At 47.2% G+C, this 21,897-nt stretch overlaps 2 protein-coding genes across 17 annotated transcripts in view; both read right to left on the reverse strand.

Moving 5' to 3' along the window:
* LOC112244872 (nuclear pore complex protein DDB_G0274915) overlaps positions 1-21,897 on the reverse strand; it is a 710,200-nt gene that overhangs the window by 251,881 nt on the left and 436,422 nt on the right. The gene's annotated exons all lie outside the window — the stretch shown is intronic.
* The window catches only part of LOC112244799 (voltage-dependent L-type calcium channel subunit alpha-1D-like), a 118,593-nt gene that overhangs the window by 93,456 nt on the left and 3,240 nt on the right, over positions 1-21,897 (reverse strand). For all 6 annotated transcript variants that reach the window (XM_042299470.1, XM_042299466.1, XM_042299467.1 and 3 more), the window contains exons 2-3: positions 10,309-10,726; positions 8,968-9,073 (exon numbers count right to left, since the gene is read on the reverse strand). In XM_042299470.1, the coding sequence (XP_042155404.1) occupies positions 8,968-9,073; positions 10,309-10,577 (375 nt within the window). In that variant the 5' untranslated portion in view covers positions 10,578-10,726. The remainder of the gene's footprint in view (positions 1-8,967; positions 9,074-10,308; positions 10,727-21,897) is intronic.

The following is a 21,897-nucleotide window of genomic DNA, read 5'->3' on the forward strand; positions in this document are numbered from 1 at the left end:
CATAACCGCCATCGATAAAAGACAGTACTGTGCAGCCGTCTTCATCGACCTGGCCAAGGCTTTCGACTCTGTCAATCACCATATTCTTATCGGCAGACTCAGTAGCCTTGGTTTTTCTAATGACTGCCTTGCCTGGTTCACCAACTACTTTGCAGACAGAGTTCAGTGTGTCAAATCGGAGAGCATGTTGTCCGGTCCTCTGGCAGTCTCTATGGGGGTACCACAAGGTTCAATTCTCGGGCCGACTCTTTTCTCTGTATATATCAATGATGTTGCTCTTTCTGCGGGCGATTCCCTGATCCACCTCTACGCAGACGACACCATTCTGTATACTTCCGGGCCGTCCTTGGACACTGTGCTATCTAACCTCCAAACGAGCTTCAATGCCATACAACACTCATTCCGTGGCCTCCAACTGCTCTTAAACGCTAGTAAAACCAAATGCATGCTTTTCAACCGTTCGCTGCCTGCACCCGCACGCCCGACTAGCATCACCACCCTGGATGGTTCCGACATAGAATATCTGGACATCTAAGTACCTAGGTGTCTGGCTAGACTGTAAACTCTCCTTCCAGACTCATATCAAACGTCTCCAATCTAAAATCAAATCTAGAGTCGGCTTTCTATTCCGCAACAAAGCCTCCTTCACTCACGCCGCCAAACTTACCCTAGTAAAACTGACTATCCTACCGATCCTCGACTTCGGCGATGTCATCTACAAAATAGCTTCCAATACTCTACTCAGCAAACTGGATACAGTTTATCACAGTGCCATCCGTTTTGTTACTAAAGCACCTTATACCACCCACCACTGCGACCTGTATGCTCTAGTTGGCTGGCCCTCGCTACATATTCGTCGCCAGACCCACTGGCTCCAGGTCATCTACAAGTACATGCTAGGTAAAGCTCCGCCTTATCTCAGTTCACTGGTCACGATGGCAACACCCACCCGTAGCACGCGCTCCAGCAGGTGTCTTTCACTGATCATCCCTAAAGCCAACACATCATTTGGCCGCCTTTCGTTCCAGTTCTCTGCTGCCTGTGACTGGAACGAATTGCAAAAATCGCTGAAGTTGGAGACTTTTATCTCCCTCACCAACTTCAAACATCTGCTCTCTGAGCAGGTAACCGATCGCTGCAGCTGTACATAGTCTATCGGTAAATAGCCCACCCAATTTTACCTACCTCATCCCCATACTGTTTATATTTATTTACTTTTCTGCTCTTTTGCACACCAATATCTCTACCTGTACATGACCATCTGATCATTTATCACTCCAGTGTTAATCTGCAAAATTGTAATTATTCGCCTACCTCCTCATGCCTTTTGTACACAATGTATATAGATACTCTTTTTTTCTACTGTGATATTGACTTGTTAATTGTTTACTCCATGTGTTGTCTGTTCACACTGCTATGCTTTATCTTGGCCAGGTCGCAGTTGCAAATGAGAACTTGTTCTCAACTAGCCTACCTGGTTAAATAAAGGTGAAATTAATTTTAAAAAACAGAAACACAGACACGCATATTCTTTTGACAGGACACACAGCCATGTGAAAAAAAGCACGTGTGTTTCTGCTCTAGCAGTTCGCCTCATTTGATTTGTACCACCTGTGGTCCCCCTAATTCACAATACAACTATGGTCAATTCAGCCTCATTTAGTTAAACTGCTGTCATTTCAGACTATTTGTACACGGACTGTACCGTCATTTCAGGTCATTTCAGTTTCCACGAGTCAGTGTCTCTCCATCCCCGGTGGGTGTGGTGAATTAAAATTAGTATTATTTGCCAACAACAGCGATACAGACACACACACACTAAAATGATAGCAGCCAGGACTCTTCCGCGTGCATGTTGCCCTGTGAAGGTTGAAACATGAATCATATTCACAGTGAAAAGGTCATTGTTTCCCGGGGTACTTTCCGCTCAGCTACCTTCAGCGGGAGGAGCTGCTTGCCGGGAGCACCAAGTCATACAGAGAGCAGTCACAAATGACCTTAAAACCGGAAGGAGGTTTTAGACAGGTGGGGGTGGAGAGGACAGACAGACAGTGGCGTGCGGAGAGAGGACACTCTCTCTCAGACTGTGCGTGACTGTTCCTCCCTAAGGTGTGCAATAGAGCTTTTCCAGGTGATCATTTCAGAGCAGTCATTCCAAACTGTGTGTCAAGGACGTCATCAGGAAGGAGCTATAGAGGAGAGGGATGACAGGAGAGATGAGGAGTGCCGAGGATACAGAGGAGAGTAGGAAGAGGAAGAAGAGAATATAGGGTTGGGCCGATAAATGAATAAATCAATTGTCGTGACATTTGACATTGACGATATATCGTGAAGTGCAATATCATAAATCATCATGCGCAACACGACACTCTATTTTGAATTTTTCAAATCAAAACTCTGCCTTTACTAGGCTGTATCAATATGTTGAAAATGAAGAGAAGGGCTTACAAAGAAACAGGGACTAAGTTGAGGAAGAAAGGAGTTGAAGCACTCAACAAAAAAAGGCAGAGATTTCTTTTAGCTCACTTTAATCCATTATACAGGACGAGAACAGGCGAATGACATTTTCCTCAGAGTGACCTGACTATTGCACTGTTGGATTCTAACTTCTAACTTGAAATATCCTTACTCATGTTACCATATTAGAACCGAGTGTATGGAAATCTACTGAGCGAGAAAGGGGAGTGCAGAAAATGTCCATTCTGTCAGAAAACTTTATTGTTAAATATTGTGTATCCTACGGAGAGGAGAAGGTATACAGTCTGGTTTCAGTCACAGGTAAGGTAGGACAGCCGTGGGTTAGTGAGGAGTGAGGAATGTGGGCCGAGGTCAGGTCAGATGAAGTGGCCACTTGAGTTCCTGCCCAGCAACAGGAGGAGAATGTCCAGACGTGCAAAGAGGAGACTCAGCATAGAAGGAGGGTATACATTTATGTGATTGTGTTAATGTCTTTGTCTTTTCAGTTGTTTGACCCAGTGGGTGAATAAACTTAGTCATCCGTTTGAGTTTTTACTCTGTTTGTCAGAACCTAACAGCACTTAGCTCCTATGTATAGCCTAGTGGTCCTTTGACACACAATAATATAAGATAATAATAATAATAATAATGGTATAGCACAAAATAGTAGTAAATCATCATTGAGCTGTTTCGCCAACTTGATTGGAGTCCACTTGCGGCACACACCTGTCTATATAAGGTACCAAAGTTGACTCCCCAATAGGATTGTGTCGAGGCACAGATCTGGGGAAGGGTACCAAAACATTTCTGTAGCATTGAAGGTCCCCAAGAACACAGTGGCCTCCATAATTCTTAAATGAAAGACGTTTAGAACCACCAAGACTATTCCTACTGTAGAGCTGGCTGCCTGGCCAAACTTGGCAATCGGGGGAGAAGGGCCTTGGTCAGGGAGGTGACCATGAACTCAATGGTCACTCTGACAGAGCTCCAGAGTTCCTCTGTGGAGATGGGAGAACCTTCCAGAAAGACAACGATCTCTGCAGCACTCCGCCAATCAGGCCTTCATGGTAGAGTAGCCAGACGGAAGCCACTCCTCAGTAAAAGGCACATGACAGCCCGCTTGGAGTTTGCCGAAAGGCACCTAAAGGACTCTCAGACCATGAGAATCAAGATTTCCTGGTCTGATGAAACCATGATTGAACTCTTTGGCCTGAATGCCAAGCGTCACGTCTAGAGGAAACCTGGCTTGATCCCTACGGTGAAGCATAGTGGTGGCAGCATCATTCTGTGGGATGTTTTTCAGCGGCAGGGACTGGGAGACTAGTCAGGATCGAGGGAAAGATGAACGGCGCAAAGTACGGAGAGATCCTTGATGAAAACCTGCTCCAGAGCGCTGAGGACCTCAGACTGGGTTGAAGGTTCACCTTCCAACAGGACAACGACCCTAAGCACACAGCCAAGACAATGCAGGAGTGGCTTCAGGAAAACTCTCTGAATGTCCATGAGTGGCCCAGCCAGAGTTGAACCCGATCAAACATCTCTGGAGAGACCTGAAAATAGCTGTGCAGCGACACTCCCCATCCTACCTGACAGAGCTTAAGAGGATCTGCAGAGAAGAATGGGAGAAACTAACCAAATACAGGTGTTCCAAGCTTGCTACGTCATACCCAAGAAGACTTGAGGCTGTAATCGCTGTCAAATGTGCTTCAACAAATTACTGAGTAAAGGGTCTGAATATTTATGTAAATGTGATATTTCTGGGGGGGTTTCACAGTGGTTTAGATGGTGCAATGATTATCTATAATTGCTTGTTTTGTCACATAAACTGAAATTAAACGAACTATTAGAATTTTCGCAACCAAATGGCAGAGCGTTTTCTGCATAATGCATCTTTAACGATTACCCATAACAGGATGCAGCCACCACTATGCTTGGAGAGTGGTACTCAGTAATGTGTTGTGTTGGATTTGCCCCAAACATGAAATTCACTACTCAAAAGAGGGGCCTTACAGATAATTGTACGTGTGGGGTAGAGAGGTGAGGTAGTAATTTAAAAATCATATTAAACACCATTTTTGCACACAGAGTGAGTCCATGCAACTTATGGACTTCTTAAGCAAATTTGTACTCATTTCAAAAAACATAATTCCACTTTGACATCATAGGGTATTGTGTGTAGGCCAGTAACAACAAATCTAAATTTAATAGATTTTAAATGCAGGCTTTAACACAACAAAATGTGGAAAAAGTCAAGGGGTGTGAATACTTTCGGAAGGCACTGTATGTAGCAGATCTCTGTATGTGTAAGGAACGACAGATATAGGGAAGGCAATCAAAATGTGAAAGAGTCCAGGTGAGTCCAATGAGCGCTGATGCGCGTAATGATGGTGACAGGTGTGCATAATGAAGGGCATCCTGGCGTCCTCGAGGGCCAGAGAGGGGAAGCGGGAGCAGGCGTGACAGTACCTCCCCTCTAGGGGCGCCACCCGGCGTCCCACCTGGGCGAGCCTGACGGGCCGGCCGAGGCACGGGCGCTGGACTGACCGGCTGAGGTGTAGAAGCCCGACACGCAAGGCTGAGGCGTGGGGGCCCGATGAGCCGGCTGAGGCGTGGGAGCCCTGACGAGCCAGTTGAGGCATGGGAGCCTGATGTGCCAGCTTAGGCATGACGTGGGATGGGAGCCCGATGAGCTGGCTGAGGCGTAGGAGCCCGACGAGCCAGCTGAGGGAAGGAAACCTCTCGAGACAGCTAAGGCGTGGAAGCCTGATGAACCAGCTGGCCGAGGCATGGGCGCCAGACTGACCGGCTGAGGCGTAGAAGCCCGATGAGCCGGCTGAGCTACAAACTGCTATTTATGGAATGAAACTCCTGCTTCAGTATTACTCCACATTGAACCACAGCCAGAGGACGGGTACATTACTGGCATATTGTTATTTTGCTCATAAGGCAACAAATGTATGTGTTGCATGAGAAATATAAGGAAAGCTATTACTGCCGCCAGTACAGGCGTTGTGAAAAACACAAGACTCGTTGTCAATGAATTGCGTGGTTTCTGTTGTCGGCATCTGATGATGTGCGCGATTCACGAGTGATGTCCCATTCCTTAGACATATTTATCCCTACAACTAGTTGCTCTGTCTTGGAGGGCCGGCGTTGGAAAACAGCCTTAGCCAAAACAGCCTTAGCCTCCTCTCAGCTTGCTGAGCTCTAAGTAAGATACTGAGTTTGAACGGTACCGCTATCTCTCTCTTTCCCTTCCCCCAGGTTACACTGAGTCTGTCACTGAATCTAATCTGCATGGCATTAGCACCTCGTGATAGGATGATAGGAGCCAGGGGACTCGCCTGGTTGTCCCTCCCTGACAGCCAGGCCTTCCACCCCGACCCTGCGCCGTTCCCCTGCCATCATGGTTCTCCCATCATCAGCCCCAGCCAGCCAGCCAGCTCACCTATGGGCCTGCAGTGCAGTATTGTGTGTGTGTGTGTGCGCGTGTCTGTGGTGTGTGTGTATGTGTGTGTGTGCGCGTGCGTGCGTGCGTGTGTTTGTGAGAGAGAGCGATGTGCTCTGGAGTTCTCATCCCTCATCCCCTGCTGGCTGCCATATTCAACCAAGTCAGCATTTCTACACTCTCCCATTCCTCCTCCTGAGACCTCTCTGTGTGTATTGTAGTTAGTACAGTACATTTGCTGCACCAGCCCTAAATCAACCTCCTACAGTATACCCACTGCAATTGGAAAGAGCAGAACTGCACAACTCACCTAAAAACTAAGATTGACTGAAGTTTGGCACAAACACTCAAGGGTCAGTTTATTAGTTACACCAGCCCGTTCCCTGAAAATGGTTTGCTCCTACAGACAGTGAGTCACATGGTCCTGGCTTGCTATATAAAGCAGACAGGCATCAAGGCATTCAGTTACTGTTCAATTGAATGTTAGAATGGGCAAAACGAGTGACCTAAGAGACTTTGAGCATGGTATGACCGTCGGTGCCAGTAGCTCAGGGTGTGGATCTGCCTAGCCTAGCCGTTACTCGTTAGCTGCCATATAAATACATCCCCATGAACCCCCTCGCACCGCCCCACAATTTAATGGCAACACTGTTGCCGTGGAGTGAATTCATAGCCACTCTCTCTAGAGAATTGTATTGATGTTGAATCATCATCCCAGCATATGGACATAACAGAAGGTGTGCCTACGTACCTAGGCTATATCCAGCGTACTTTCCACAGAGTTGACTTTTAAATCCAGGGCCACACATACTTTATACATGGCTCTGGTTAATTCCCTCAAAACTACAGAATCAGACCACCTGTTATATTTAATCTCCCTATTTATCCAAAGATACTTACAGTGGTGCTACATACATTTTATATGGGTGGACCCAGCTGGAATTGAACCCACGAGCCTGGTGTTAAAGGCACCATGCTCTACCAACTGAGCCATGCAGGACCTGATACTCACACTGGTTTATGAACATTGCAATCCCTTCACTAAGCCCACGCTCTTTCGGTGAACACCAAGCGAGCCCATAGATTACACAATACTGTAGCACAGACTGTACTGTCCCAGATAACCTACTTTCCTCCTCCTATGCACAACTGTGCAAACAAATACCCCTGGGGTCACCCTCCTGGAGGTCACACGGGCAAGCATTACACCACACTTCTCCTCTCAAGTAGTAGGTCACATCGTAGTATCTTACAGTAGAACGTCTTCGTTCAACCGTAGCATAATGGCAGGAACACCGTGCATGTGTGTATATGTATGCGACCAAAGCAATTTGATTTCTATAAGCCCCATGCATCTTTTAGAGCAGAAGGTGGGTTGAGGGTTACAAAACAGGACGGCTTCTAGCTCTCTATCGCTCTCACACCATCCTGCTCTCAGACATTGATGAATCACTAAGCTCTCCAGCTAAATTCTGCTCACGTAAGAATCCAAATGTCTGTTGTCTCGCCAGCGGACTGTGCAGGCACACACTCTCAGCTGTAGGAGCCCTGCTATGAACACCACGTCACCCACAATGCATCAGTCTAAACAGACACACTGCCGAGACTCGCGTGCGCACAGGGGGAGCACAGAGAGATGACGATTTCTACAAATAAAAACTGAACGAAATTCTGGTGCACTGCAGGAACGATATGACATGACGAAGTACAAATGTGAAAGAGCATGGATGGTCTTCTACCTAACCAACGCCTGGACTCATAGTCACCGTGGTTGCACAAGAACAATCTTTAAACAGTAGATAGCACACACATCTACACATCCCCAGCACACACACACACACACACACACACACACACACACAGCAAGACATTTACATGTAATACACATTAAAAACGTATGTCCATTGAACAGCAAGACGTGTCCCATTTAGTGCCTTTAAACACTAGTCATGACAACTGCTTGAGTTCCTGCACCTCTTATACAATATTGTTTGAAAAGTATTGTGTTCCTACACCTAAATATAAACAGTACTGGCACCCGAAATGAGTACCGGCACCTATTTCAGTCCAAGTCAAGCACTGTCAACCATACACAACTGTAATAACACTGCAGGGTAAAGCATAATAACCTGACAACAGAGGGTGCCCATTGTTCAACAGCACCTCCACAGAGACTTCAATGACACCACAAGTTCACCTGCACCATGAATGCTGTCACTGCCAGAGCACACAGCAGCAAACCCAAGGAGTCATTCACAGTACAAGGTGAAAACAGCCGAGGCTCAGGGTGAAGTGCTCCTTGGCTACAGATCTAGGATCATCTTACCATCCCCCAATCCTAAACTTAACCATTAGTGGGGGGATGCCAAACTGACCCAAGATCAGCATCTAGGGGCAACTTCACCCTTTACCTCTTGTGGTTATCACACGTCAGAGTTATACTTAAACTAAACCTTTAATAGTGAGAGTTTTGCAATAGTGATGGCTGGTCGACGAATCGCCGTCTCCTTGATGATTCGTTGAGAGCCCCGAGACAAAAGTACAAAGGTATTTTATAGCCAAGATACACCCCTTCAACCTACACGACGAACAACAGATACATATAATGGGTCACAAGGTTAAGATTTGTATGAAAGATACCTATAATACATAGCAGACAGTATCTGTAGTGTCAACAGTTTTCATTGTATCACCAGTGTCTGGCCCTCCGACTCCAAACTGGAGCCAACTCTCCCTGGTATGGTATAGTACAGAAACATTAAGTCATGCTCTGGAATGCTCTTTAGGTTTTATCACCCAAAATACATTGTAAATCTCCTGTCAGTGTTATCTCCCAGAGGCCCATCCTCAGTAGAACACACACACACACACACACACAATAGTTAAGAATACCCTATTCTGTTGAATAAAACAACCATGATGCAATAAAAGTACTGTAACATAATCTTGAAATTTTGCAACCATACTCTCCAGAGCACAAGAGTGGGTCAAAGGTAATGCAAGGGGGTCCGGAGGTCATGGTGTTCATTTGAGTCAGGAGTAATGCTGACGTATGTACTCACCAGGTCATGGTTGGTGGAGTTGGAGTCATCCTGAGGGAAGGGGATGTACACAGCTAAGGCCATACAGTTGGCAAAAATAGCTATTAATATAAAGATATCAAATGGCCTGGAAGACAAGGTTAAGGGAAAATCATTGAAGCGGGGGATCACATGAATATATTCACCGTGTCAACATTTGACTATTTCCTGTTCAAACTAATAATCATCAAACACAGACAGAGTTCAAGCCAAAGACATCGGAAGTTGCGAGAGTCAGAAAAAAGTCATAATGGCATTCAATATGCAACTTGGCAATTCAGGGCCAATCTAAATAACATGAGATAATGTACAGAGTTATCACAGTATTCTGATGACTGTGTCTTCTGGAGCAGCAGAGTCCCAGCAGAGGCTCACGCAGCTGTGTCGTGTCACTGAGTCACCCTCGCCCCACCAGTATTTTAAGATTTGGGACATGGTGACTTTCACTGCGCCTTAGGAGGCAGCAAAAAAACAACTTTTTTTTCACCTCCAGTTGACTATTCTCTCGCATGCACCGCTGAAAAAACACAAAGTCTAGAATGATTCACACATCGCTGGCTATAGCTGTCAAATAATCTGTCTTTCCCTGCAGTAGGCTACCTACGCTAGAATGAACTGATTAAAAGTAAACATAGACTTGCTGTTTCACTTTCATATTCTTGTGTTGGGTAGTGAGTCACACTCTGCAGTGAGATTAACATAAAGGGGTGTCTCTTGTCTAGTTGTACTGGACTGTGAGGGGAAATGGAGATGGGATACAGCCACTGCACATGGCTAAGCTAAAGCTAGTCAGCTAAAGCTAGAGTTAGCTAAAGCTAGAGTCAGCTAAAGCTAGAGTCCGCTAAAGCTAGAGTCCGCTAAAGCTTGAGTCCGCTAAAGCTAGTCAGCTAAAGCTAGAGTCAGCTAAAGCTAGTCAGCTAAAGCTAGAGTCAGCTAAAGCTAGTCAGCTAAAGCTAGAGTCAGCTAAACTAGTCAGCTAAAGCTAGAGTCAGCTAAAGCTAGTCAAAGCTGGTCAGCTTAAGCTAGAGTCAGCTAAAGCGAGTCAGCTAAAGCTAGGCATTGGCTAGGTGCAACTCAAGATTTAGCCAACTGTACGGTTCAGACAAAGGTAAATCATGAATTGGTGCATGGGCGGCAATCCACCTGATGGCCCTGAATGAACCCTAACTGAGCCCGTGATTGTTCTTCTCATGCACTGACCTACACATCACACACACACTGCAACACACACTAAAGTACTAGGTATAGATTATCAACATCCAGGGTCACACAGACACACACACACACACACACACACACACTCTGGTCCGTTGTGAAGGATACTTCCACTCTACCAGGCTGATGCAGGCTCTTCGTATGGGATTGTTGAGTTTGAGGCAGAACAGGGCCCTGGCTGGCCTGGTGTTGGCGTTGCTCCCCTGCTTCTTGCTTTTGGCGTACTGCGCCCGCTTCTTCTGTGCCAATGCGCCCACCGGGACAGTCGGCACTGGGACCGGGGCAGCCGGAGGGGCGGCTACCGGACTGGGCACCGGCGGGGCAACTGGGGTTGCAGCCGGGGCCGCAGGGGCGTTGGCTGGCCCGTTGGCACTCATGGTGTGGGCGTGGCTCTGTGGGGCGTGTCCAGCAGCATGGATCTGCCAGGAGAGAGGGCGGGGCTAAATGAGGGGCACAGGGCGGTCTGACCAATGGGCTGGCACGTCACCAGAGGGAGGGACTCTGGTGCTGCTGGCATAATTTGCCTCTGTGAAAGAGAGTACAGGAGAGAGAATGGTTACCAATCCATATGTTTATATAGAAAACTGATAATTGATCATCACTACTAAAATCATCAGTAGAAGGTTACTATGGTGACTTTATCACATGGAAACTAGTAAAGGTAAACAAATAAGCAATTAGCGCTGATAGTAGAGTTTCCAATTTAGCACCAAGGACAGCGATGATTGAAATACCTACAATCTCGCATTCAGAACCACAAGACCATGAACAGCAGCCATCTCAGGTAAAGCTGTGTCAATGGCTAAGAATCGCTTGAAGATAAATAGGCTACAGGAAGACCTACACAGGAAGCAGCATACCCAGCAAGAAGCCTGAATCACAAACTCTGTGGAATCTGGGTTTGTTGTGATCATGACCAAGGCATTTCTAGGGTCAGTGAGATGTGTTTCACACATCATTTCCCAAGAAGAGGGCGGGTCTGGGCTCCGCGTGCACCCCGAAGGAGACACCCCATGATAACATCCGGTGTATTGGAGGGGGGGGGGTCCTATGTAGTCCCGCTTTGTGGCATTTTGCGAAGCCTCTATGTTATACTGACTGCACTATATGTTAGTCTGCATGTAGATATGGTTGTCCTTGTTCGATAGAGCCATTGGAGGTCTTTCAGCAATGTTCCTATCGGCGGATTCAATTATAAATGTATAAGGTGACACATTCTTCCCAGTCTCTGAAAGGCTACAACTCGATATGGGGCAGTGGTTCCTGCTCTGGCCCCTTCCCTACAACACAAGTCCGATTGGGCAAAACTGAAAGAACTGACCAGACCACAATGGTGAAAAAAAAAGTGATTCCTCTCATCAACACGAATTTGACAATGGAGAATTTTGACACGTTCTCTTAGCTAGCTACATGGTGACATTCAACCGTACATTTCAACCGGAATCAACTATGGGACCTTATACAGACAGGTGTGTGACTTTCCAAATCATGCCCAATCAATTGAATTTACCACAGGTGGACTCCAATCAAGTTGTAGAAAAATATCAAGGATGATCAATGGAAATAGGATGCACCTGACCTCAATTTCGAGTCTCATAGCAAAGGGTCTGAATACTTATGTAATTAAGGTATTAGGTTTTTATTTTTATTTTTTTATTTTTTTATAATATTATATTTTTTATATATAATTTTTTACCTGTTTTTGCTTTGTCATTATCGGGTATTGTGTGTAGATTGATGAGGGGAAAATGTTTATTTTATCAATTTTAGAATAAGCTGTAACGTAACAAAATGTGGAAAAAACCTTAGGCTTTTCCCGAAAGTAGGCTATAAGATAATGAATTGTCAAGGAAAGTATGAAGGGGACTGCTATGCTATAGTAGGAAGGCGAAATTGACAGTCATCAAAAAAGAACCAATTACACGCAATTTTAACTTTACCTTTATTTAACCAGGCAAGTCAGTTAAGAACAAATTCTTATTTTCAATGACGGCCTAGGAACAATATGTCCATAGCCTATATGTCCATAGCCTATTTATCAGAGATGCTGATTATCGAGAGGGAGAGTGTTGCAAAGATGTTTCAAATACTGTGAGGAACTATTATAATTTGAATGGATGTGAAAATAAAAAATAAATGTTTAAAAAAATCTGTACTTCGTTGACTTGTGAGGTGAAGAAAAAATGACTGAGAAGCCCAGCTGGGCACTTTCCTACATTTGACATTTGAAATTTGCGAGAAGCAGGCCAGGTACTTCTATGGGTGCTCAGGCAACATGAACAGGACAGAGAACCCAGTATAGTATGTTTAGCTGTAGGTTGCATACTTCTAGTTCTGCCTGGTTCAGCTTAGTTCTCTTATTCCGGTGCTCTACAATGAGAACTATGCCAAAGCAGGCAGGAATAGAGGTATGCAACCTATAGAAATGAAGGAGAACATATTCTGTAGGAATATTCTCTCCTCCTACACATATTATTATCGTGTTATTATAGTAGCGCTATAATAACACATGTAGTGGTCCCGTCCGTGGTAGGGAACTGGCATTAGACGGTTAGTTATGTGAATCAGACAATGAATCAAAACATTTTATTACAGTTTGTGATAAAATGGTAGTTGTTCAAGGAGAGACCTTTCCCTATACAAAAATGAATCCAAATTTAGAAATACAAAAGGCATTTATTTATACATACAAACTGTATCAGTTAGTGTCACTTCGACAATCCAACATTTGCCACTGCCAGAGTAGGATTTTAGGAAATTCAGTCTAGTTTTGACAGGGTAATGGAGTGACATCAAACTAAGGTGTGCCTGTCCGTTTGACTGTGTGATGAGGTTAGACATGATAGCTTCGTGTGTTTTGATGTGGTATAGCAGAGTCACCCCAATTACAACACCGTTGCAGGCAAGAAGAGAGAGAAGGCTGTACTGTAAAACTGAATGTCAGTGGTAGACAGTGGTAGCTTATGTCAATGGAAATTCATTGGCTGGGTGGCATGGTGGGCTGGGGAAGATCAGACTTTGTGCTTGAAGCGAATGTCCCATCTGCTGTCTACGGCCATCTGGATAAGACTCCGCCGGAAGTGATGAGTACAGGGTTCGTAGACCTTCTTAAAACCATCCACTGCTTGGACCCCTTGCAGAAGATCTGCTTGTACTGCACGTCTCCTGGAAAGACACGGTTGTGGTGTCAGCATTTAGACTCGGTTGATGAAGGGATGTAGGGCATCACACCTTTGTTGGTAAAGGTGTCAACAGATGGGTCCTAAGTGATTATAGACAGGCTAGTGTATTGTTTAGGGACAATGACGCATCCCTCGTGCCTGTGGATCCAAAAGGCACTCACTTTATGTATATACGTTGGGTATATTTCAACAGGGGACTGTGGAACGTCTCCAGAAAACCTGCATTTTACAAAGAGAAAAAGTGTAGACTAAATAACATGGTAACATGGTCTGGAACGTACTCTGTCTGGTCCTCTAACCTCCTGTGAACCCCGTAACACAAACAAATGCATACAAACACTACACAAATTCATGTTGTAATGAATGAAATTATCTTTGGTGTCGTAAAACAATCCTCGGTGTCACGCCCTGGTCAAAGTATTTTGTGTTTATCTTTATGTATTTGGTCAGGCCAGGGTGTGGCATGGGGTTTTTGTAATTGTGGTGTGTTTGTCTTGGGGTTTTGGTGGTGGTATTGGGATTGTGGCTTAGTGGGTTATCTAGCAAAGTCTATGGCTGTCTGGAGTGGTTCTCAATCAGAGGCAGATGCTTATCGTTGTCTCTGATTGGGAACCATATTTAGGCAGCCATATTCTTTGAGTTTGTCGTGGGTGATTGTCCTTAGTGTCCTATGTGTACTCTCGGTTAGTTTGCACTAGATAGGCTGTTTCGGTTTCGATTACGTTTATTGTTTTGTGTAGTGTTCGTGTTTCTTCGTTTGATTAAACATGAATCTAAATCGACATGCTGCAGTTTGGTCCGACTCTCCTTCATCACCACTAGAAAACCGTAACAGAATCACCCACCACCAACGGACCAAGCAGCGTGTTAACAGGCAGGAGCCACAGGAGAGGCAACAGAGGCAGCAGCAGCAGGACCAGCAGCAGCTGCAGTGGGAGAGGCTGCACCACCTGGAGAAATGGACATGGGAGGAAGAACTGGATGGTAAAGGACCCTGGGATCAGCCTGGAGAATATCGCCGCCCCAAGGAAGAACTGGAGGTGGCGAAAGCTGAGAGGCGCAGATATGAGGAGGCAGCACGGCGTAGCGGATGGAAGCCTGAGAATCAGCCCCAAAATTTCTTGGGGGGCTCAGGGAGAGTGTGGCAGAGTCAGGAGTCAGATCTGAGCCAACTCTCCCTGTTTATCATGAGGAGCCGAGGAGGAGACCAGAACCAGAGCCGGTGTTGGAGGTGAGCGAAACAGAGACTGTGAAGGAGTTAATGGGGAAATTGGAGGAGAGAGAAATGAGGGAGTTGCTGTGTTGGTGCTTTTTGCATGGAATTCGCCCGACGGAACGTGTTGGGGATTTGATGGCACCTGGGTTAGCGCTCCATACTCTTCCTGAGGTGCGTGTTAGTCGGCTGGTGAAGTTAGTGCCAGCCTCACGCACCAGGCCTCCTGTGCACATCCCTAGCCTTGCACGTCCTGTGCCAACACTGCTCTCAAGATCTCCAGTACGCCTTCACGGTCTAGCCCATCCTGTGCCACCTTCACACTCCAGTCCTCCGGTAGCAGCTCCCCGCACCAGGCTTCCTGTGCGTGTCCTCGATCCCGTACCACCAGTTCCAGCACCACGCACCAGGCCTTCAGTGTGCCTCGCTGCTGCAGCCAGTCTCCTGCGCTGCTGGAGTCTCCCGCCTGTTTAGCGCAGCCAGAGCCTTTCTCCTCTACAGCGCTGCCGGAGCCTCCCGCCTGTTCAGCGCAGCCAGAGCCTTCCTCCTCTACAGCGCTGCCGGAGTCTCCCGCCTGTTCAGCGCAGCCAGAGCCTTCCTCCGACACAGCGCTGCAGGAGTCTCCCGCCTGTTCAGCGCAGCCAGAGCTGCCAGTCTGCATGAAGCAGCCAGAGCTGTCAGTCTGCATGAAGCAGCCAGTCTACATGAAGCAGCCCGAGCTGCCAGTCTGCATGAAGCAGCCAGTCTACATGGAGCAGCCTGAGCTGTCAGTCTGCATGAAGCAGCCAGAGCTGTCAGTCTGCATAGAGCAGCCAGTCTGCATGGAGCTGCCAGTCTGCATGGAGCTGCCAGTCTGCATGGAGCTGCCAGTCTGCAAGGAGCTGCCAGTCTGCAAGGAGCTGCCAGTCTGCAAGGAGCTGCCAGTCTGCAAGGAGCTGCCAGTCTGCACGGAGCTGTCAGTCTGCAAGGAGCTGTCAGTCTGCAAGGAGCTGTCAGTCTGCAAGGAGCTGTCAGTCTGCAAGGAGCTGTCAGTCTGTAAGGAGCTGCCAGTCAGCACGGAGCCGCCAGAGCGGTCAGTCTGTAAGAAGCCGCCAGAGCTGTCAGCCTATATGGAGCAGCTAGTGCCGCCAGTCTGCCCAGCACCGCCAGTGCCCCCAGTCTGCCCAGTGTCGCCAGTCTGCCCAGCGTCGTCAGTCTGCCCAGCGTCGCCAGTCTGCCCAGCATCGCCAGTCGGCCCAGCACCGCCAGTCTGCCCAGCACCGCCAGTCTGCCCAGCGTCGTCAGTCTGCCCAGCGTCGTCAGTCTGCCCAGCGTCGCCAGTCTGCCCAGCACCGCCAGTCTGCCCAGCGCCGCCAGTCTGCCCAGCGCCGCCAGTCTGCCCAGCGCCGCCAGTCTGCCCAGCGCCGCCAGTCTGCCCAGCGCCGCCAGTCTGCCCAGCCAGTCTGCCCAGCGCCGCCAGATCTGCCAGTCAACCAGACTCTTCCAGATCTGCCAGTCAACCAGACTCTTCCAGATCTGCCAGTCAATCAGACTCTTCCAGATCCGCCAGTCAGCCGGGATCTGCCAGAACTGCCAGTCAACCAGGATCCGCCAGTCGACCAGGATCCGCCAGTCGGCCATGATCCGCCAGTCGGCCAGGATCCGCCAGAACTGCCAGTCGGCCAGGATCCGCCAGTCTGCCAGGATCCGCCAGTCTGCCAGGATCAGTTAGAGCCATTCAGCCAGGATCCGCCATTCAGCCAGGATCCGCCAGTCAGCCAGGATCCGCCAGTCAGCCAGGATCCGCCAGTCTGCCAGGATCCACCAGAAGTGCCAGTCAGCCAGGATCCGCCAGTCTGCCAGGATCCGCCAGTCTGCCAGGATCCGCCAGTCAGCCAGGATCCGCCAGAACTGCCAGTCTGCCAGGATCCGCCAGTCTGCCAGGATCCGCCAGTCTGCCAGGATCCGCCAGTCTGCCAGGATCCGCCAGAACTGCCAGTCGGCCAGGATCTGCCAGTCGGCCAGGATCTGCCAGTCGGCCAGGATCTGCCAGTCGGCCAGGATCCGCCAGTCTGCCAGGATCAGTTAGATCCGCCATTCAGCCAGGATCCGCCAGTCTGCCAGGATCCGCCAGTCTGCCAGGATCCGCCAGTCTGCCAGGATCCGCCAGTCTGCCAGGATCCACCAGAAGTGCCAGTCAGCCAGGATCCGCCAGTCTGCCAGGATCCGCCAGTCTGCCAGGATCCGCCAGTCAGCCAGGATCCGCCAGAACTGCCAGTCTGCCAGGATCCGCCAGTCTGCCAGGATCCGCCAGTCTGCCAGGATCCGCCAGAACTGCCAGTCGGCCAGGATCTGCCAGTCGGCCAGGATCTGCCAGTCGGCCAGGATCAGTTAGATCCGCCATTCAGCCAGGATCCGCCAGTCTGCCAGGATCCGCCAGTCAGCCAGGATCCGCCAGAGGTGCCAGTCAGCCAGGATCTGCCGGAACCACCAGCCAGCCAGGATCTGGTAGATCCATCAACCTGCCTGAGCTTTCTATCACTCCTGAGCTTCCTCTCACTCCCGAGCTTCCTCTCACTCCCGAGCTTCCTCTCGGTCCCGAGCTTCCCCTCGGTCCCGAGCTTCCCCTCGGTCCCGAGCTACCTCAGTCCAGTGGGGCCCGTTGTTAGGTTTCCTAGGCCAAGGTTAGCGGCGAGGGTCGCCACTCAAGGGACACTAAGGAGGTGGACTAAGACAATTATGGAGTGGGGTCCACGTCCAGCACCAGAGCCGCCACCGCGGAGAGATGCCCACCCAGACCCTCCCCTACAGGTTTAGGTTGTGCGTTCGGGAGTCCGCACCTTAGGGGGGTTCTGTCACGCCCTGGTCAAAGTATTTTGTGTTTATCTTTATGTATTTGGTCAGGCCAGGGTGTGGCATGGGGTTTTTGTAATGGTGGTGTGTTTGTCTTGGGGTTTTGGTGGTGGTATTGGGATTGTGGCTTAGTGGGTTATCTAGCAAAGTCTATGGCTGTCTGGAGTGGTTCTCAATCAGAGGCAGATGCTTATCGTTGTCTCTGATTGGGAACCATATTTAGGCAGCCATATTCTTTGAGTTTGTCGTGGGTGATTGTCCTTAGTGTCCTATGTGTACTCTCGGTTAGTTTGCACTAGATAGGCTGTTTCGGTTTCGATTACGTTTATTGTTTTGTGTAGTGTTCGTGTTTCTTCGTTTGATTAAACATGAATCTAAATCGACACGCTGCAGTTTGGTCCGACTCTCCTTCATCACCACTAGAAAACCGTAACACTCGGTTCCTGCCTGTGTCTGGTTAAGAGAGGAGGAGGAGGGCCCCCTACGGAAAAACATCTGGCAGAACACCCAGAATACATTCTTTAAGTTAAGATAGAGACGGAGCCAGTCACATGTGTGAACCGATCCAATGAATCATGTTTATGTAGGTTTAGATAGCAGTATATAAAGCTCTATGTAAGGAACACACTTCAGATTGGTACTTACAGTTTAAGTCGGAAGTTTACATACACATTAGCCAACTACATTTAAACTCAGTTTTTCCACAATTCCTGACATTTAAGCCTAGTAAAAAGTCCCCGTCTAAGGTCAGTTAGGATCACCACTTTATTTTAAGAATGTGAAATGTCAGTATAATAGTAGAGAGAATGATTTATTTCAGCTTTTATTTCTTTCATCACATTCCCAGTGGATCAGAAGTTACCATACACTCAATTAGTATTTGGTAGCATTGCCTTCAAGTTGTTTAATTTTGGCCCATTCCTCCAGACAGAACTGGTGTAACTGAGTCAGGTTTGTAGGCCTCCTTGCTCGCACACACTTTTTCAGTTCCGCCCAAAAAAATTCTATAGGATTGAGGTCAGGGCTTTGTGATGGCCACTCCAATACCTTGACTTTGTTGACCTTAAGCCATTTTGCCACAACTATGGAAGTATGCTTGGGGTCATTGTCCATTTGGAAGACCCATTTGCAACCAAGCTTTAACTTCCTGACTGATGTCTTGAGATGTTGCTTCAATATATCCACATAATTGTCCCCCTCATGATGCCATCTATTTTGTGATGTGCACCAGTCCCTCCTGCAGCAAAGCATCCCCACAACATGATACTGCCACTCCCGTGCCTCACGGTTGGGATGGTGTTCTTCGGCTTGAAAGCCTCCCCCTTTTTCCTCCAAACATAACAATGTTTATTATGGCCAAACAGTTCTATTTTACTTTCTTTCATCAGACCAGAACACATTTCTCCAAAAAGTACAATCTTTGTCCCAATGTGCAGTTGCAAACCGAAGCCTGACTCTTTTATGGCGGTTTTGGAGCCGTGGCTTCTCCCTCGATGAGCGGCCTTTCAGGTTATGTCGAAATAGGATTTAGTATGGTCAGGGCGTGAGTTGGGGTGGGCAGTCTATGTTTGTCTTTCTATGTCAGCCAGGGGCTGCCAGAGCCGTCAGTCAGCCAGGATCTGCCAGAGCCGTCAGTCAGCTAGGCGATGCCAGAATCACCCTTTACTCCGGAGCTGCCGGAGTCTCCCACCTGTCCGGCGCTGCCGGAGGCGTCCTTCACTCCAGTGCTGCCGGAGTCTCCCGCCTGTCCGGCGCTGCCGGAGTCTCCCGCCTATTCGGGACCCATTTCTAGGGTCCCCAGTCCAAGGTCGGTGGCGAGGGTCGCCGCTTTAAAGAGGCCACGGAGGCGGGCGAAGAGGCGCACTAGAACTATGGTGAAGTGGGGTCCATGTCCCGCGCCAGAACCGCCACCGCGGACAGACGCCCACCCAGACCCTCCCCTATAGGTTCAGGTTTTGCGGCCGGCATCCGCACCTTTGTGGAGGGGGGGTACTGTCACGTTCTGACCTTTATTTCCTTTGTTGTGTCTTTATTTAGTATGGTCAGGGCGGGAGTTGGGGTGGGCAGTCTATGTTTGTGTTTCTATGTTTTTTCTATTTCTGTGTTTGGCCTGATATGGTTCTCAATCAGAGGCAGCTGTTTATCGTTGTCCCTGATTGAGAACCATATTAAGGTAGCCTGGGTTTCACTGTTGGTTTGTGGGTGTTTGTTTCCGTGTCTGTGTTTTTCACCACATGGTACTGTTTCGGTTTTGTTATTTCACGTTTTCGTTTATTGTTTTTGTATTTTATAGTGTTCAGTGCTTTAGTTATTAAAATCGTCGTGAACACTTACCACGCCGCATCTTGGTCCAATCCTTACTCCTCTTCAGACGAAGAGGAGGAAATCTGCGTGGTCCTATGGTGTTTATACTTGCGTACTATTGTTTGTACAGATGAATGTGGTACCTTCAGGCATTTGGAAATTGCTCCCAAGGATGAAGCAGACTTGTGGAGGTCTACAGTTTTTTTTTCTGAGGTCTTGGCTGATTTCTTTTGATTTTCCCATGATGTCAAGCAAAGGGGTACTGAGTTTGAAGGTAGGTTTTCAAATACATCCACAGGTACACCTCAAATTGACTCAATTTTTTTTTAAATTGCCGCACCAAGATTTACATGCTAAAATCGCCCCTGCTACTTTGTAGTTAACATACATTGAGAAGGTTTTTGGGAAAGCCTTTCCATCTACCAGAAGATGGTTGTCATTAGCATCATCTCTAACGGCTACATATGGCAGACAAAGGCGCACACACAGCAAGGGGCATTTCCACACTGTTGACTCTTCAGAAAGTTGAAAAAAATAGGAATCACTTATGCATTTTGTCTTATCATCATCTTGGGGGAATAAAATAATGATCTAATAAATTCAATACATTTAGTTGATTTCCTACTTTTCAATACACTTCTACTGGGAAGCCAACATTTTCCCAAACTGGAGATTTAAACAATGATGTTGGATCCTCCAATTCTGGTTTATCCACCCCACCACTGCCATCGAAAATAACTAGTTTCCTTCTGCGCCTCACAAAAGGATAGTTTGAAATGTGCCAATTTAAGTTCAGAATTATGATTACAACATGTGCATAGGATCTAGTCGTTAAAACGGAATAGACTATAATGTTTTTTCAGCTCAGATTACTCAAGAGGCATACAATGCAGTGTAGGCATGGCCTACAGGCCTTTTTAAAAAATATATATATAATGTCCCTTTTTCAGGACCCTGTATTTTAAAGATAATTCGTAAAATTCCAAATAACTTCACAGATCTTCATTGTAAAGGGCTTAAACACTGTTTCCAATGCTTGTTCAATGAATCATAAACAATTAATTAATTAACATGCACCTGTGGAACGGTCGTTAAGACACTAACAGCTTACAGACGGTAGGCAGCGGCAGGTAGCCTAGTGGTTAGAGCGTTGGGCCAGTAACCGAAAGGTTGCTAGATTGAATCTCCAAGCTGACAAGGTAAAAATCTGTTATTCTGCCCCTGAACAAGGCAATTAACCTTCTGTTCCTAGCCATCATTGTAAATAAGAATGTGTTCTTAACGGATTTGCCTAATTAAATAAAGTTGAAATAAAAATTAAATTAAGGTCACAGTTATGAAAACTTAGGACACTAAAGAGGCCTTTCTACTGACTCTGAAAAACACCAAAAGAAACATGCCCAGGGTCCCTGCTCATTTGCGTGAATGGGCCTTAGGCATGCTGCAAGGATGAGGACTGCAGATGTGGCCAGGGCAATAAATTGTGATGTCCGTACTGTGAGACGCCTAAGACAGCACTACAGATAGACAGGATGGACAGCTGATCGTCCTCGTAGTGGCAGACCACTTGGAAGAGTGGGGTAACATCTCACAGCAAGAGCTGGCAAATCTGGTGCAGTCCATGAGGAGGAGATGCACTGCAGTACTTAATACAGCTGGTGGCCACAACAGATACTGACTGTTACTTTTGATTTTGACCCCTCCTTTGTTCAGGGACACATTATTCCATTTCTGTTAGTCACATGTCTGTGAAACTTGTTCAGTTTTTGTCTCAGTTGTTGAATCTTGTTATGTTCATACAAATATTTACACATGTTAAATTTGCTGAAAATAAATGAAGTTGACAGTGAGAGGACGTTTCTTTTTTTGCTGAGTTTATATATACACTCCCGTTCAAAAGTTTGGGGTCACTTAGAAATGTCCTTGTTTTTGAAAGAAAAGCAAACATTTTTGACCATTAACATAACATCAAATTGATCAGAAATGCAGTGTAGACATTGTTAATGTTGAAAATGACTATTGTAGCTTGAAACAGCTGATGTTTTATGGAATATCTACATAGGTGTACAGAGGCCCATTATCAGCAACCATCACTCATGTGTTCCAATGGCACGTTGTGTTAGCTAATGCAAGTTGATCATTTTAAAAGGCTAACTGATCATTAGA

This window comes from Oncorhynchus tshawytscha, linkage group LG02 (genome assembly GCF_018296145.1).
Source record: "Oncorhynchus tshawytscha isolate Ot180627B linkage group LG02, Otsh_v2.0, whole genome shotgun sequence".
In the NCBI taxonomy this organism is placed as follows: domain Eukaryota; kingdom Metazoa; phylum Chordata; class Actinopteri; order Salmoniformes; family Salmonidae; genus Oncorhynchus; species Oncorhynchus tshawytscha.